The 17377-nt window shown below is 46.4% G+C and overlaps 8 protein-coding genes and 1 non-coding gene across 9 annotated transcripts; 4 read left to right on the top strand and 5 right to left on the bottom strand. All coding sequences in view use genetic code 12, as the record gives it.

Moving 5' to 3' along the window:
* Positions 1-634: 634 nt before the first annotated feature.
* On the bottom strand, positions 635-1759 carry FOB63_003566 (uncharacterized protein; the record flags this gene model as incomplete). Its single annotated transcript, XM_002615302.2, has 1 exon — positions 635-1759. One exon carries the CDS (start codon positions 1757-1759, stop codon positions 635-637), a length of 1125 nt encoding a protein of 374 aa, XP_002615348.2.
* Positions 1760-3917: 2158 nt separating this feature from the next.
* FOB63_005599 lies at positions 3918-4035 on the top strand. The gene has a single exon. It is a non-coding gene; the product is annotated as a tRNA-Ile (tRNA).
* Positions 4036-4290: 255 nt separating this feature from the next.
* Positions 4291-6258, bottom strand: MSS4 (1-phosphatidylinositol-4-phosphate 5-kinase; the record flags this gene model as incomplete). The annotated part of the gene is made up of 1 exon (XM_002615301.2): positions 4291-6258. The coding sequence occupies one exon, from the start codon at positions 6256-6258 to the stop codon at positions 4291-4293; it is 1968 nt and encodes a 655-aa protein (XP_002615347.2).
* An 832-nt stretch (positions 6259-7090) lies between these two features.
* On the top strand, positions 7091-7879 carry FOB63_003568 (uncharacterized protein; the record flags this gene model as incomplete). Its single annotated transcript, XM_002615300.2, has 1 exon — positions 7091-7879. The coding sequence occupies one exon, from the start codon at positions 7091-7093 to the stop codon at positions 7877-7879; it is 789 nt and encodes a 262-aa protein (XP_002615346.2).
* A 732-nt stretch (positions 7880-8611) lies between these two features.
* On the top strand, positions 8612-9520 carry FOB63_003569 (uncharacterized protein; the record flags this gene model as incomplete). Its single annotated transcript, XM_002615299.2, has 1 exon — positions 8612-9520. One exon carries the CDS (start codon positions 8612-8614, stop codon positions 9518-9520), a length of 909 nt encoding a protein of 302 aa, XP_002615345.2.
* An 86-nt stretch (positions 9521-9606) lies between these two features.
* On the bottom strand, positions 9607-10764 carry FOB63_003570 (uncharacterized protein; the record flags this gene model as incomplete). The annotated part of the gene is made up of 1 exon (XM_002615298.2): positions 9607-10764. The coding sequence occupies one exon, from the start codon at positions 10762-10764 to the stop codon at positions 9607-9609; it is 1158 nt and encodes a 385-aa protein (XP_002615344.2).
* A 728-nt stretch (positions 10765-11492) lies between these two features.
* On the bottom strand, positions 11493-12548 carry FOB63_003571 (uncharacterized protein; the record flags this gene model as incomplete). Its single annotated transcript, XM_002615296.2, has 1 exon — positions 11493-12548. The coding sequence occupies one exon, from the start codon at positions 12546-12548 to the stop codon at positions 11493-11495; it is 1056 nt and encodes a 351-aa protein (XP_002615342.2).
* A 1524-nt stretch (positions 12549-14072) lies between these two features.
* AYR1 (acylglycerone-phosphate reductase) lies at positions 14073-14945 on the top strand (the record flags this gene model as incomplete). Its single annotated transcript, XM_002615295.2, has 1 exon — positions 14073-14945. One exon carries the CDS (start codon positions 14073-14075, stop codon positions 14943-14945), a length of 873 nt encoding a protein of 290 aa, XP_002615341.2.
* Positions 14946-15612: 667 nt separating this feature from the next.
* Positions 15613-16803, bottom strand: FOB63_003573 (Gfo/Idh/MocA family oxidoreductase; the record flags this gene model as incomplete). Its single annotated transcript, XM_002615294.2, has 1 exon — positions 15613-16803. The coding sequence occupies one exon, from the start codon at positions 16801-16803 to the stop codon at positions 15613-15615; it is 1191 nt and encodes a 396-aa protein (XP_002615340.2).
* Positions 16804-17377: the final 574 nt, after the last annotated feature.

Raw genomic sequence — 17377 nt, forward strand, 5'->3', positions numbered from 1 at the left:
CGAGTAATGCCATAGTTAGGAAAAACACAAAATGCTCAAGCTTCGAGCGAGACTGTAAAGATAATGAATGGTACGTGATCAGAAATGCTCCGATAGATCATTATTGATGGATTGATTAAGGATAGACCGAGAACAGAAGTTGGATTGTTCCATCTTGTCTCAGTGCTTTGCCTGGCTTGTCTATTTCGAATGAACTGTGAACATCTTCTTTTGCTACGCTGAGGAGTAGTCAGACATCACCAGTCTGTACGAAAACGATACTTCAACGACTCAAGGAATCTACAATCTCCATGAAACAAACTAGCAATATATATGGACGCTGCTCTCAATAGATATAGTGACGATCAAATATGTAACAACTAGCACAATCTGAGATAACCTAGGATGTTGCTGATTCTACGTCTGACCCTTTCGTCTATTCGCTTCTAACGTCTGATAGCTTCTAACGTCTGATAGCTTCTAACGTCTGATAGCTTCTAACGTCTGATAGCTTCTAACGTCTGATAGCTTCTAACGTCTATCGATAGCCTCATCATCTAACAACCTTCTGGTGTATCCTTTTATTGAATATTTTTGCTGGCGTGCCAGCGAATGCACTGCTCTCGCGAGCATGTAATGAAATGTCTGGCTTGCGTCACTTTGTCTTTTCGATTGCCCGCACAGCTTCGCCAAAGTCCAGCGTGCTCCGGATTTCGGGCCGGTGCGCCTGGTCAAACGTCACCACGTTCAAGTAGTCGGCGCTGACTTTCGGAGCCAGCGCCAGCCGCGGCCCCCGCACCGTGTGTTCCCACATCTGCTGCGCTCCGCCCGACTGGAGCAACACCGTCCGTGGGCCCAGCACCCGCACAAAGCCCAGCCCCCAGCGCGGCGCCAGCACGAGCTTCAGCCACACGCCCCGCACCCACGGCACCACATCCTTCCACTTCAAATCGGTCCATTTGCGCGCGCTGGATCCAGCGGAGGAGGTGGCAGAGCCTGCTGACGCTTGGGTCTGCGGCATCTGCGCCACACAGTTGTGCAAGTCATGCGGCCCGTTGACCGAAATGGCCACGATACTGCTGCGTGCAACCGTGAGTTGCTCGTCCGCCGCCACGCGGGCAGCATACACCAGGCCGTGGCCCGCCAAGGCCACCACGCCGCGCCCACTGACAAAGGTGTATCCCGTGCGCCGCAAACCGGTGGGGATGCGCAGGGTGTTGAGGGTCTGGGCCAAGCGGCGGGAAATACGCTGCGGCGCCGCGTGCACCGAAAGCGTGAGCGCAGGCCCGGCGTACACTTGCAAAGCGTCGCGTTTCAACACGGCCCAGTCGGCGGTGCCGTCAAGTGTAAGCGACGCAAATGAGCGGGGCGTGGCCCGACGCACAAGTCGCGGCCAGAGCGACGGCGCGCTGGCACTGGCCAAGACGGCAAACGGCTCGGTGGCCACAAGGCGCTGGTAGCGCAGAACAATGTTTCCAAGAGTCAAACGGCGGAGCCACATGGGCGCCACAAACGCCGAGACGATGCGGTCTGTGCGGCCCAGCACCGCCAAGACACTGCCGCGGCGGACAAACACCGGCAAGGAGGGCGGCACGGCCACACTGGCCACCGACGGAGGAGACCCCAACGCCTGGAGCCGCACCTGGTCGCCCGGAGTGGGCGCCGGCAAGTCCACAGCGGCAGCAGAAGGAACACGCGAGAGGGCACCTGGGTGCGCCGACGCAGCAACAGGCGCGGCTTGCACGTGCAACGGCCGAACGGCGCGAGTCAAGTGTTTCATGATGTGGTTGGAGAGCGCGGAGGTGACTTGAGAAGTGCAGGTGGTAGTACAGGAAAGACCAATCGAGAAGAGACAAGAAAGGAACAACAATCAAGAAAGAAGAGACAATCAAGAAGGAAGAGACAATCAAGAAAGAAGAGACAATCAAGAACAGGTAGAACTCAATGAACAGGTAGAGCAACACATCAAGTCAGGTAGAAATGATACACAATCAAGAACAGGCAAGAGATGCCATACAAAATCAGAAGAACGGGTAAGAAATGTACGAATTATAGGCACAAGACACATTCTTTTTTCAGCTGTATTAATTGGATGTTCTCTGGCTTGCCTTGTACTGCTCAACTTTCTGGCGTAGAACTGATTGTTCATCGGAGCATCGTCTTATGATTTTAGACATTGCATTCAGAGGTGCCAACGTCAGATACATTCTCCTGAAAATAAATACTCGGATCATTTTGATGGGTTGCAGCTTTTTTCTTTGCATCTCGTCTGCTTGGTTCGTCTTTGTGCTTCGTAAGGTAGGATAAGTGAATTGGCAGGACCGTGTGGCTATAGTACTTCACAAGAATCAGGCTCTTCTGAGATGTCCAATTCGGATTTCAAAGAATCCCTCAATGGCTGATAACGGTTAGAATAACATACGATTCCAGCCGTAGACTATCCACCCAAAGTATTGGAATTCGAAGGTTTATCAGAGTAAATAGTACCCACAGGATCCATACCATTCTAGTTATACAAGGTATAACTAGTCCAGCTATAGTGGGCCTCGTTGCTTTAGTTAGCATTGGCATAACTGGAGCGTGAATTCGAAGTCAATGCTGCCTCATCAATGCACTCCGATAGAGTGCTGGTGCTTGACATGTACTTTGTTTAGTGCCACTTACTTGTGTTTGGAGTCGTTAGTTACACTTTACTTTACCGGGCCTTCTCCATATGAAAATTAAAACACATGTACCTTCTAGTCCAATTGTCTTTTCCCCACATTCAACCTTGAAGAACAGTTTTCCTTTTCTTTTTTTTTAATTTACTCCAAGAACCTGACCATTAATTGGAGGCATAAACTGGGTCTGTACACTATCCAGCTCAGCCGGTTTGAATGTGAGACATATTTGAGACAATGCTAGAAAATGATTGAGACACCAGCATGAATCAGAATCCCTCTCGCTGAAAGACGAATAGTAGAACAGAAAGCGTGACCAAAACTAAAACCTAAACTAGTACACACTAAAATGTCTCTTCATTGACAAACAATGGAAACATTGAAAAAGCTAATTTGCAGGGGTTATTCTCCTTCCTATCTCCGGAGTATCTCAATCTAAGATAATGTAGGACCCCGACATTAAGAACGTGCCTAGCCACATTCCATGAATTGCTTTTTGTTTCTTTCCCACGGGTCAATACGAGTTTGGTGTGTCACTTTTTGAATTGTATAGGCCACCAATTACGAGTCTTGCAAGACATGTTTCAAATCCCCTTTCCTTATTCGAGGTGTGAAATGAAACTCGCCTAAAAATAATACGCTGGGCGACATCCGGGCGTCACAATTCTAATTTCTTTTTGAGAGCTGCTCCAGGCTGAAAATAGAATATCCTTGGACCTCTCACATCTTCAAATTACGCCTAATCAACTTCTACGCCTATTCAGGAGTGAGGAAAAATCCTTAGCAGTATTACAAACATCCAACAGCTCAAACGGAAAGGTGAAAAATGAGAAAATAGAATGCATTTCTGGTCAAGTAAAAATAGCCGAGGCCACCCATTTCTCCACACTGACAACGTGATCACATCTGAGACAAGCCATACTGCAGAACGGGTAATATGACTGCGTGGTGAAATAGCACGCAATAAAACTTGGGCGGGAACAAAATAAAACGGAGAAAAACGCATGTCTCATGACGATACTTCATTGGCCCGATTGGGCCAATCGTGGTCAGCCACATTTATGTGGCGCATTACATTGTGACTAATGACTTCTCCCAACAGAAAAGAATTAGCCCATGAACGAAAAAGACATCCAACTTTGGTCTCGCCCTTTTCCCTTGCTTTCTTATGAATAACCATTGGCCATAGCGTCAACTAATTTTCATTGCGGAATTTTGCTTTTTCACAGTTCATAGGCCACGCCCATACCATGCCGAGGACTATTTGGTTCAGCAGGTGCTCCAGTGGCGCAGAGGTTAGCGCTTCGTGCTTATAGCCGTTTTCGACGATGGTTATGCCAAAGTCACGGTCGTGTGAGGAACGCGACGGTCGTGGGTTCAAACCCCTCCTGGAGCATTTGTCTTTTTTACTGCGCATTGGAAAACTTGATTGCGGTCGATAGGAAAAAGCCAATTCTACCATTATGGAAAGGTATATTCTTTTTTTTTTTTGTACTTTTCTGCAATTGCACGAGAACGCATTTACTATACGTAGACAGTGAATGAACTACTAGTTGGTACGTCTAGAGACAATAAATATTGAATTATAAAGAACTTTTGCGGCTACAAAAGATCATCTTCTAGGCCAAGCTTGAGTATCATGTGCGTTTCACTAAGCTGTTTTGGCCTTTTCGATGGATATGCCATTCTTCATGAACTGAATAAACCGATCACCGTATTCTCGCGCTGGCACAGCTGAGATGGTGCTGCGAGGATGGCTCAACGACCTCCAGAAGGTCTCGAGCCGCTTCTTTGTCGAATAATTTGTCAAGCAATCAATGATGCCCAAATAGTAGATTTCCGGCAAAGGATCGTTATTTTCGTTCGTAGCCCGAATGCCTCCGTTATGACCATAAAATATATATTTCGAGCGGCCGGGGAACACATCAGTGGGGAGATCTACTCCCCGATCGATATGTCTCGGGTTTGTTTTGATCACCTCGGCCTTCATATTGGATTTGGGATCGAATACAGACAACTTTTGTTTCGTCTCAGTATTCCCCTTTTTCACATCATGAATCCCGAGCAATAAAGAATAATCCATGACGTTGGTTTTTTTCAAGAGACCCACGTCTGCCTCAAGCTGTTCCAAGAACATTTTCCGTTTCTCAGGACCGAACTTGATAGTATCGTGTCTGTCAAGCCAATTCAAATCCTTGAGTGTCATTTGAGAGAAATCGGTTGTTCCTTTGGGAATGGTTGTAGATCTTCCCCAGGTAGATCCTTTCAAGTCGTACTTGAGGTGAATATCTCTATGCGGAGGAAATAAATTATTCATGACAATAAAATGCACTTTCTTCATGCCTCCATGAACTTTCAACCTATGCAAGCCGTAAAACTGGCTGATCAATGTGTTTGGGTTATCTTTCACATGCTGATAGTAGTCTTTCAACATTCTTCTCAACTGCTTATGTTCTGAGTGATGAATAGTTTTGATGATGAATCTGAAATCTCTCGAGTAATAGAAAAAAGATCCACTTTTTCCAGGAGATCCTAGTTCGGAGAGAATGTATTTCCCTGTGATTGAAATCAAGTAGTCTGCGGGATCAATGCCAAACAAAGACCGTAACTCTCTAAACACTTCAGGCGAGTAATCTTTGAACTTGAAGTCGTATTTGGATGATGGAGTTAATTCGCTGCCATCCATGCTGAATGTGAGTTTTTTTGTAGCGCTAAAGTCGCTGTCGTTCAATTTTTTCATGACACCAGAACATCTGGATACAGCCACCCTGATGCCAGTCAACATGTTATATGCCATGACAAAGTTCTGGTGGCCCTCGGTGATTTTGTTGCCCACATAAACTTGGTCCTCCTTCATGTAGTCTCGGCGTCTTTTTTGGATGTTTCTCTTCACTAAGATAGAGTTACGCATGCGATTGATCTCTGCACTGGCCGAGCTGTGAGAGTGCTGGCGTAGATTGTGAAGCTCGATGCTGGAAAGTGCTCGATCGTGGCTCCTCGATCTGTGTGAGCGAGAATGAGCAAGAGGATGATCGCCTGTATCGATGGATTTCTTACGATAGGTCAAATCGGCAGACTTTCTGCCCATTGTGATCGGGTTGGGCGACGTGTGCCTTCTGAGCCCTTCAAGAGAAGATACGGCGCGAATCGGCATGGATACGTCCTTGTCGCCGTGCCCAGATGACTCGTGCCAAGGTTTGTCGGCAGATAAGCCTTTGTTGGAGAAGAAGTCGTTCTCAACAGGCGAGTCGTGGGCCGCTACGGCAGCAGCAGCCGCATTCCGTGGAGAAGGCAGCAGCACTTGATGTTGCTCGGGCTGCACTTGCGGAGTCAGCTCGCCGTCCGAAGTTGGTTGCGCTTCTGTTTCTGGTTTCATGGTCTCTTTGTCCAGCTCGGTCTCCTTTGGCTTTTGTGTGTTTCCTGAATGGTCGTTGGACGAGACGTCGCCGATGGAGCTCGGCACGGTCACGCTGCTGACGATTTCGGACCCGTCCAGAATTGCTTCTTTGAGTGACCGAGAAGTTGGCGTCAACGGGCTTTCGAGGGAAGTGGAGACGTGCGGTTTGGGAGTCGGAACCACTACTTGCCCGTCAGATGCGTGAGGGTTGAGCTGAAGCATCGGCAGGGTTTTGCAAAGTGGAGTGGGCAGACTCGAAGAAAGGGCAAGGAAAAGAGTAGAAGCTGGTAGAAGGAAGGCGGGTAACGGAAAACAAAAAGGGTACGGGGACGAAAGAAAAGGGAATAGCAAATGAAGGGGAAAATGCTATGCGGGATAAAAATGCAAACAGTGCTGGGGTGTAAAGGGAAGAAGGAGGAAAGGATGCTGGAAAATGGATGAGGCGCTGATTCCACAAAAAAAGCACTCTTCTGTGCTCACTGCATACTCCTGAAATAGCGGCTCTGTCTGCAGAACGAATGTTTGTTCTATTGTCTTTAAACTTGTCGGCCTGTTTCGGGCCGCTCGCTTGTGCAAGCGTGGCGGTGCGCTGGATGTGCCCAAAACGGGAGCTGGCAAGGTCCAGCTTTGTCTTCTTCTGGCCGTTTCAGCGATGGAGCAAGTAAAAGAAGGCGGCGGTGGCGCACGTGACGCCTATCGTCTAGACGAGGTAAACGGTTATCATCACGTGGGCCAGCAAGGCCTGAAAGATGGGATTGCGATTTTGTTTTCGTTGTGTTTTTGTGTTTTCGTTTTGTTTGTGTTTCTTTTCGTTTATTTGACTTTCGTTTGTTTGTGTTTTCGTTTATTGTGTTTCCGTTTGTTTGTATTTGTTTGTGCTTATTCTAGCGTCATGTGTTTTCTCAACGGCTGATATGTATTGCGCATTTTCTGTGTCGGCCGCATGTTTTTTGCACCCATATTTCTTTGGCCGACAGAAATGCTTCCGCATTATATATACTAGCCCTGGTGGTTCCCACAAAAAAATTGCTTGACAAAGATTCTTGGCCGTTCCATGAAGGCATTTCTCTGCTTTCTTGTGTTTTTCTGCGTTTTTGTCCGGGGCGACCACGACGACGAAGCTCCGCCAATCGAGTTGGTGGAAGTCGAAGACTTGTACGACATCACACACCACCACGCTCTGAAATTGAAACCGGGAACTCCGGTCATGTTCCGTCTCCGCCAATCAGACACGTTTCTTGCCCAGAAGCAGCTTGAGTTTTGGGACGTGGAGAGATTGCTTGATGAGTCTGTTCCCGTCCAGCACGACGCCAAAGTGTCTTCGGAGTGGGTCGAATGGGGGTACGAGGACTACGAGGTTTCGGAATTTCTCCACAACATTCCCGTTTCGCTCTGCCACAGCGAGCTTGAAGGCGAAGGCGGCGCCATTTACTTCCGGAGCATTGTCGCTACGGACCGAGGCCGTGGAGCCTCGTTTGGAATCACCCCCAAGGCCTACGGAAACTCGCTTGCCTTGAGCTCCAGTGTGCTGATTTCGGAGGCTCTGGCCATCTCCACCACGTTGACGTGCTCGGCGAAACACGGCGAGATTGTCCAGGTTTTCTTGCGAAATACCCATTTCCTATACTTCACGCCAAAGTTCCGTGTTCTCGCCTACAACAAGAGGGAAAACCGGTTTGCGGTGCCGCAGACTTTTACCCGCCAGCCCCGCCAGAAGGAGGTCGTGGCTAATGGTGTGGGCGATTGGGTCTGCGGCTCAAGTTCGGTGATGAACTTGATGTGTGACTCTGTCGTGGACGATGTGCGCAATGCCAGAGACTCTGTTCCTGAAGAAGGTGTATAATGTTTGGAGGTCTTGAGCTGTTTCTGAAACATCCTTAAAGGTGTTTCAGGGAGCCTCTTTAATTCGTACCAGAAGACTCTATTCCGTACCCGAGGAGTCTCTAAAATCTAAGACGTCTCTGAAATTCCTTTGAATAATCTGCCCTTGTGGGTTGTTAGCTTAAGCTTAATTAAACTCTCTAATTTCATGTATTTGACTGAAGCAGAAAATGTATGGGATTACACCAGGTACGTCTCCGAACTATTTGCATGGCACTCGGCTAGATACAGATTTCCATCTTTGGTTATATATTCTCATAGAAATAGATACGGCTGGTCTAAAGTCCCGCTGTTCAATACGTTTTAGTAGTACCAATATTTTCGGGCAAACTTACTCTAATATGCGGATTCTGAATCATCGATTCCACGCCGTTCTTCGATACAGCCAAGCTAAAAGAACAACAGAGCTGTCTTCACTTTTATTCAACTCTTTCAGATTCTCACGCATAAGGAAAAACCGGACTAAGCTAACCAATCAACTAAACTTGACTTCCCCAGTCCAGTTCTCCTATATTATCGTCCTCCTACTCCCACTTTCTTCTGACATTTTCTCCGTCTTATTTATTTCCGTCTCTTGTCGGAGCCTATCTCGGTGCTCGGGCCGTGCGTGGTATGCAGTACCACAGTAGATGAGTTAGCAGACTTGAGCCATACTTTTGCCATTGAGAAAGCACTCCTTCTTCTTCCTTGTAACATGGGCCTTTTGCTGTTTTTCAAAAACGAAAAGGATCCCAGCCAGCAGATCCAGGACGCCGGCTTTGACATTTCCGAATGTTCGCACGATTGTGAGTCCTGCTCAACTTCTTTCCCATCGAGCCTCAAGTTCGAAGACGACGCTCCTTTGTACGGATCAACAAAGCCGTATGGGTTGCAGGTTGTCGTGTCCACGAACAAAACAGATTGGCCTCATGATGCCCTTGGACAGCTGGGAACATTGGCACATGCTCTCGATTCTTGGGCATCTTCGGCCAAGTTCGAAGGTCTCGGCGAATCGGCGAAAATCAAAGTCAACACCAGCTCGCTCAGCCTGCCCAAGTTTGAAACGGACCAGGAGTACGTCGACGGAAAAAGAGGCGATGTCCTTCTCTTGCCCTTTTTCGTATGGGTCAAGAACATCACTGTGGCCAACTGTGCGCAGGTGCTAGATAAGGTTGTGCCCGACTTGGTTCTGTTCAGAGACGCCCAAAAGGATACTCTCCCGCTTCATTCGTACGCGGAATTTCCCGACGTGGAAATCGTCGCCGATGGCAATAAAGCATACATTTTCATGTGCTCGCATAGAACTAGAGACAAGCGGTGTGGAGTCACTGCGCCAATCATGAAGAAGGAAATGGAGTTGCACTTGAGAGATTTGGGTCTTCATAGAGATTTCTCTGATCTGCGCCCGGGAGGAGTGACAGTGGCCTTCATCAACCACATTGGAGGACATAAGTTCGCCGCTAATGTTATCATTTACTTGAAGAAGTCGGGCAAGAACATTTGGTTGGCCAGATGCAAACCTAATAATGTGGTCCCAATTATAGACGAGTGCATTGTTCACGATGGAAAAGTCTGGCCCGACAAGGTAAGACAGGTGCAGAAATTCAAACCTGTGGAATGGTAGCAGGACTAATTATGTTTTAGATCTTGCTAATCGGTTTACATTGACCATCTGATATCGCTAATTTATATTCCTCTATTAATTGCATCCTATGCTTTTGCTGAAAGGAAGCTCTGCAACACGCTGGCCCGCTTTTGCATGTGATCGTAAGCACCTTTTTCTATGTTTTTCTCTTCTGTAGCGAGCAACCGTTCAAGTCTGGCGAATTCTCGAGAGAAAAACTCTCTGTCGCCTTCTTGGATCTTCTTCAAGAGCTTTTTGTAATAAGGGATCATGGAAACGTCGTCTTTGAAAAAGAGAACGTCATCATTCACCAAAGCGTCCCTACCATATATCTTCACTTCTTCTTCCAAAGCCTCAAGCTCCTCTAAGATAGCTTCCGGACTTTTTGTTTTAAGTGCTTGGTCAATTGCCATGATTCTTCCGGCGTTTGAGTGCAATCTACCTTCTTCGTTTCTGCACAATCCAGTCTCGTCATTTACGAACGCAATCAACGATTCCAAGTCACGGTCGTCGTTAAAGATAACAGGTCTCCTCAATCCATCCTTGTCGACCCTCAGTGGATCAAACAAAAAGATAGTGGGCAATTTTTCAACGCCAAATTGCTTGGTGATCATCTCACACTTTTGTTTATTCTCATCACTTAAGTCCACTTTCCCAAATTGAACAACTTCTCCGTCATGGATGTAAATTTCATTCGCAAGCTTGTTAAAAATAGGCTCAAGCTCTTTGCAGAACCGACACCATGGGGCCGTGACCGCAACGACTGTCTTGTGGTTGGCCCGAAGTACAGTATCTTGAAAATTATCATCATTCAAAGAGAGAATATTGGTGGGCTCAACAACCTCAGGGGCCGGCTTCGCGCCAAGTCTGATTCCAGACACACTCTGGACGAAGTTGCTGATGGCATCCAAATCTCTCATTCCCTCATACTCGATAGGATCATCAGATCCGTGGAACATTAACAAAGTTGGGAAACCGGGCACGTTATACTTCCGAGTAGTTTTCTTGCCATCCTCATCACCATTCAATTTGACAATCTGAATATCAGGCTCGTCTTTGTACACTTCAGCAAGCTGCTCAATAGTGGGCATAAGGTTAGAACAATGTCTGCACCAGTCTGCGTAAAAATCCACCAAAGTCCATTTTCCAGATTCCACGGCGACTTCTTTGAAGTTTTTATCGTTTATCCGCACCAACTCGGATGCGAAAACACCAAGAGCAAAAAGGAGGAAGAGAATCTTCATGGTGGTGGAGGAACTTCGGTATCTTTAGTAAGCGAGATAAAGCGCATACAAGTTATAGGCAGGGTCACGTGATCATTTTTCGATTGTCAGCTTTTGCCATCAACCGAGTCCTTTCAAGGTGGCTTAAATTAGCCAATCACTGAAGTATCAAGGGGATTCCGAATAAGAGGAGAGAATGGAATTTGTGGGTTGTAAGTACGCAGACTCAAGCAGTTTTAGTTTCTCGGCGTGCAGTCAACTAATCGATATAAGGGAAACAAGAAAGAATAAAAAAGCAATTAAGATCAGGTAGTAAAACTGGCAGGTAGCAGCAGCGACGTAAATTCGTTTCCATATCGCTCAAGTGATTATAAGCATTTTTCAACTCCACCGCTCAAAAACACCAGTGCACCTTGACTTTCTTCATTATTCAAGACTATGTGGGCAACACCAATTCACCAATTTAGAGCCAGTGCCAGCATCCGCCAGGTGTCGTTAACCTTCTTCACAAAGGAAACATGCCAGTTGTGCACGAACGCCAGGGCCATTTTGTATAAAACATTGGAGAACGAGAAATTTCAGAACATCAACGTCAAAGTGGTGGATATAATGAAACCAGAAAACTCAGATGCTTTTGACAAATACTGCTATGACGTGCCCGTTTTGCATGTTGACAGAGAGGGTCAGGCCAAGCCAGTGAAATTCATGCATTATTTTGACGAGGCCAAATTGGCTGAAGAATTTGGCCGTTAGACGTCAAGGCTTGCGTCCTGTTGCGCTTTGGACAAGCGAGAATTGGCGACTTCTAGACGCCTGCTCCACTTTGATTCTTCGACACTGAGCTTTCGACGAAGAGCGGCCACTGTTTGACGGAGATCGGTAACCTCGGTCAATAGACGGGCATACTTTGCATCCAAAGCTTTGTTTGCAGACTCTAGCGTATTGGCCTTGAGTAGCAAAGTATTGCGTTCTTTTTCAAGGATCAAAATATTCAAACACTGGCGATCGAAATCCCTTTTGAGTCTACCGAAGGCGGTGGATCTGTGTGTTTCTGGGTTTTCCATATCGACGCCGTTACAATTTCTGATCCAGCGGCCGTTTTTGTTTATAAGCTTGGGCCGGGAGGAATGATCAGATATAGAGCAGTCCCTAGATATAGAGCAGTCCCTAGATGTAGAGGTATTCCCAGATGTAGAGGTATTCCAAGATGTAGAGGTATTCCTAGATGTAGTAGAGGTGTTTCCGTCAGTGAATATATTTTCAAGAGTATTGTCGGCAGATGTATGGGGACTTTTACCAGAAACTTCTAGAGATCTGGAGGGTCCAGACGAAGTAATTGTAGTAGAGGGAGTGGTTCCCAAAAGAGATGGTGAAGCCTTACCCCCAGCAAGTTCCTCCAAAACTTCCATCTCTCCGGTGTCAGCCATCCTGCTTTGCACCATTTCTGCTCGGGTCATGACAAAGTCAAGATGGGCCATGGCATTTTCTACGCGAGCCAAGAGCTGGGTGGTTTTTGCATCAGAGAAATTTGGGGATTCAGCACAAGCAGCGCCAGGATAATTATCTAGACCACACGTTTCGGTCAACACTTGAATAGAAGCATCCTGTTCTTTCTTTGCCAGCTCCACTTCGCTAAGCAAACACGTTGTTTGCACCAACGTCTGCTCCTGGGTTTTTGAACTGAACCCGCCTAAAAGATTTTCCAAATCAAAAACAACTTTACCATATCTCCTAGCTAGTTCCGACGCACAGTCAAGGCTTTTCTGACAAAGCGCCACAACATGTGGCGATAACACCGTGTGCATGGAAACAAGAGCAATAATAGACGAAGAAGAAAGGGAGAATAAAAAATATTACGAAACAAAGCGCGTCTGTCCGGCTAATGACGTTTCCAGACAATAGGAAAATGACTGCTAAACATTGCTTTCGCTTCTGTGAAGCGAGATATTATGCAGAGAAGCCCGGTACTGCGACGGGGCTCATAATCTTTAACATAGAAAATGCAAGCAACGTAAAGAAAGCATTGGATGGAGAGGCGGGCGGCCATTGTGGATACTAACCGTTGCGGCCTGACGTCATTTCCCCACATCCTTTGACTAATGGAGGAAAAATGGTAGTTTCTCTTTGAAAATAAGCATCACCATGCATCATGCAAACCCACTAGTCTACAATTTATTAAGGCTTCGAGCTCTTTTGGAAATTCTAGGGCTTTTCGGGGAAGCTGATCGGCTTATTATGTTTGCTATGCGGCGAGATGCCCTCCCTAAGTACAAAATTTGTCTTTCTTATTTTTCTACAGCTTTTAAATAGAAAATGTCTCTCGGAGTTGAAGTTGCTCGGCTGGTTCGAGCGACATTTTAAATCAGAAATAGAAACTGGAGGTCTTGAAAGTTAGGTTTCCTTCGATTTGCTCTTATTGGCCCTTAACTCTAGCTAAAGGTGATGTACTTGAATTTAGTAATCGCGCTAAATAATTTCTCTTTTCAAAAGTTCTTAATGTCACATGTAAAGCTTAATTGAGTCTGTAGGGATGGAATATTAACAGTTTTTTAACTGCCGTTTGTTACCTGCTGTTTTACCACTGTTTCTTTTTTTTTTTTACCTGCTTATTGCAGTAATGGAACGATCCAGTCGATGTAAACGAAATCATCAAGAAAGTTCATAATGGTCGGTTCAAAGCTCACAAAATGTTCTACATAAGTTACGCCATCGAATTCGAGAAAAAGAAATACTCCAGCAATATGAAATTTTTCAGTTTGTAAGCTCTTAATCCGAAACTTTGTAATACCAATGGTCATACCGCTCCGCTTGTCTTCACTCTTAGTGTGTATGTTGTGAATTTAAGGCGTCATGTAAGTTTCTCTAATTGCTGTTGTGCTTGACTTTGCATAATTAGACACAAGATTTTCAGGATGCGATATTTGTTAACATTATTCCATTAGTCTCTCATGATTTATCGTTTTGGCTCTTGTTTTTTTAGGCATTGAGTTTACGTTAAGTAGAAAGCCATTGACAATCCACACTCAGCTTACTTAAACTCATAAGTAAGCCAACGGGCCCGACCATTTGAGTACTTTTGGTCCATTTCCTATTATCGCATGCAGAAATCACACTTAGATTCCCAATTACCCAAGATTCCCAAATTATTCCAATTCATCACAGATGGTCGGTTTGGGACTGATCTTGTCTTCACGTCTATTTCTCTTTTGTTTACTTTTTCCGTACTATCTTTTGTCAAATGTAGTCTCGTCTCCGATGCGGCTGTCCGCTAACACTAAGGTGCGGCACGGGTTTCTCCACATTATAACCACCTTCCCTTACTTCTTTCCATGACCCGCCAAAAAACTGCTCTTGTCACCGGTGCTTCATCGGGAATTGGCTATGCCACAGCCCTCGAGTTTGCCAAAAGAGGCTACAAAACGTTTGCCTGCGCCCGCCGCTTGGGACCCATGGAACCTTTGAAAGAACACGGGATCACCATTTTCCAGTGTGACGTTTCTCTGTTGGAAAGCGTGCTTGCTGCCCGGAAGTTTATTGCCGAGCAGACGGATGGATACCTCGACTTCTTGTTCAACAACGCTGGCCAATCGTGCACCTTCCCTGCTTTGGATGTGACTGACGAGGCTTTCGAAACTTGTTTCCAGGTCAATGTGTTTGGGCCTATCCGGATGACCAGAGAGTTTGCGCCGCTTTTGATCAACGCCAAAGGTACTGTTGGATTCACTGGATCTGTTAGCGGCTTGGTGCCTTTCCCGTTTTCGTGTATTTACTCCTCTACCAAGGCGGCCATTCATCAGTATGCGGCGACATTGAGGGTGGAAATGAAACCGTTCGGCGTCAAGGTGATCAACATCGTCACGGGAGGCGTGAAAACCAACATTGCCGACACTCGGGACTTGCCTGAAGGATCATTGTTTGCTGTTCCTGGCATTGACGAGGCCATGATTGAAAGAAAGCAGATGGCTGCTCGGAACAACCCGATGCCGGCAGAAAAATACGCCTCCAAAGTTGTCAGCGACTTTGAAAATCTGCGTATTGAGGGCTCTCTCAATTTCTACCGTGGCCACATGGCTTCGCTTTTGGGCCACTTGATGTCTTGGTGTCCGAGGTTCATAGTCGAGCGGATTCTTGTGCGGAAGTTTAGGTTGACCAATGTCTTCGCCAAGGTTTCGGAAAAGTACTCCAAGCAGAAGATTGAGTGAGTATTGAAAGGACCGGAGAAGAATCGAAAGAAGTGTTTGGATCGTGATTGTTCAATTGATGACGTGGTACTGAAAGATCGCACTTGATCTGAATTTGACTGTGGGGTTTGAATGTGTTGTTTTTCTGTTCAGCTTTTTGGTTATATGTAAATCATGTCAAAGTCACCATTAGTATATTCAACCAATTAGGTAGTAGTATGTTTCGCCAATCATGATTAATTGTTTTATGGTAGTTTGATGTGTTACTTGATGTTGCATCTAAGACAGTACTAAGTACAATACTTGTTAGTGATATCCAGCTCGGATAAAAACGCTGGAATAGAAAAGTGGATTTTTATGAAAAACTGATGATTATGCATGAAGAATTTACTGTTTCGTCAGTTATTGAACCCACATTACAAGGGTGTAATTTCGTTACTGATTTTTTGGGCCAGAATAGTTTTGTTAGGCAATTCCATAGCATAGAGAATGGTTCTAAGAATCAATTTTATGTGATACTTATTATAATATTCTCCAATACATACCGATTCTCGTTAAGTCATTACTCACCACACCTGCAAACATTTTCCTTTTTACCCAACTCTTTGCGTCCTTCTCGTGAGTTAACATGTTTTCTTCCATCCAGCCAAATTTCAATCAAGCTAAGCTAACTCATTATCTTAAATTTTCAGACAGGAACCTCAACCGTTTGAGGCAATCCAGTCTCAATACTTTTAAGCACAGCTTCGATGCAAAGCATCGCCTGGATGGCATCCTCGCCTGAGCATTTGACCGTGGTTTCCACACCCGTAATCAAGTTGACAAAATGCTCCAACTGGAGATCAAAAGGTTCAGGAATGGGCTCCTGGCAATCTACCATGGGCACATTTTCGCTCTCGTAGGAGGAGGGCGGCGTGATGATACCATTAGATTCCACGTGCTTCTCAAGCACTAATGGGAGTTTTTCTGCATGAACGGGTTCCCACCACGATTTATCGCGGAGCCCGTTTTGGTGGAACAACGTCAAGTCAGGAACCAGAAGCGTACCGTCGGATCCAAAAATGCGATAGAACCCTGCCGCATCACTGTTGTGCGGAATCAACGGGTTTTCGCCCGTACCGCTCTCAAAACTGAACGGTGATGTGACATTGTCGGAGCAGACGAAAGTCCCACAGCACCCATTGGCAAAGCGAAGAGTAAGCACAGCGCCCTCGTCCACGTGGTCGTCGGGACCTTCGGCGGGCCTTTGACGGGGCAAAAGTTCCGCATACACGCGGCGGACTGGGCCAAGAAGATACTGCAACAAGTCCAAGTCGTGGATGAGATTGATTAAGATGGTGCCTCCGCCGTTGCGCACGGAGCGGCGCCAGGCCTTTTCGGCAAAGTACGCGTCGTGCTTCTTCAATGCCCACACTCCCTGCACGGCCACGGGATGCCCAATGCGCTGCATGTGAGCTTTTGTGGCTGCAATATAGGGATTGAAACGGCGATGGTGGCCAATCAAAAGTTGGACGCGGTGGTGGCTGCAAAAACGGAGCAAGCTTCTGCAATCCTCCACAGAAGACGCCATGGGCTTTTCAATCAAGAGATGCACGCCGCGCGCAGCCAACCGCACGCCAAGCTCGGTATGGGTGTGGTTCGGGGTGGCGACAATGGCTGCATCTGGGCCGGGCACTTTGTAGGTGCTGCAAAAGTCAAACATTTCATCCAAGTTGCGAAAGTGCAAAGTGTTGAGTTTGGCCGCCACTCCTGGTCCTTTTTCCAGGCGGTCGACTATGGCAAAAAGAACACAATCGTCTCTTTTCAAAATGTGCTGTGCGTGCCGGGGCCCGATAAGGCCAGCGCCCACGACAATAAACCGAAGAGCATCTTGAGTCATGCGGTTATGGACACGAGAAACACAAAAACAGAATCAAGTATGGAAACAAAAATGAAGGTGGATGAGAAACGCCAATGGGCTGTTTACAGATAAAGCGGCAATTGGAGTGACCAGAAGCGCGGATACGATGCAAAAGGGCAAATCGAGAAGTAGAAAGTGAAAGGGAGAAAGAGAGGAAAGAAGAAAAAGAAAAAGAGAGAAAAGAAGAAAAAGAGAAAGACGAGAGAAGGCGTAAAAAGGTGCACCAGAAAGGAGCGAAAACACCAAGAGGCTCCACGTGCCGTCTTATCAGTGCGTTGTCCTGCATGTACTGTTATCAGTTTTCCCGGGTGTTACATGCACACGAGTTAAGTGGGGTCGGAAATAAACGATGGAAACGGAGAAAACGGAAAAGAATTCGGAAAGAACGAGAGTGAACGGAGACAAAAAGGCATGTACTTGCTAATGTAGAAGTGATTGTGGAAATAATTACTTTACATTTTTTTCTTGCTTCCGCTTCCGGTGTAATGATAGTTTGGCATATAACCAATGGAGTTAAACTACGATGGGTTTGCAAAGCAGAAAAGCATTGCAT

This window comes from Clavispora lusitaniae (genome assembly GCF_014636115.1).
Source record: "Clavispora lusitaniae strain FDAARGOS_655 chromosome Unknown tig00000105_pilon, whole genome shotgun sequence".
Taxonomy (NCBI): Eukaryota; Fungi; Ascomycota; class Pichiomycetes; order Serinales; family Metschnikowiaceae; genus Clavispora; species Clavispora lusitaniae.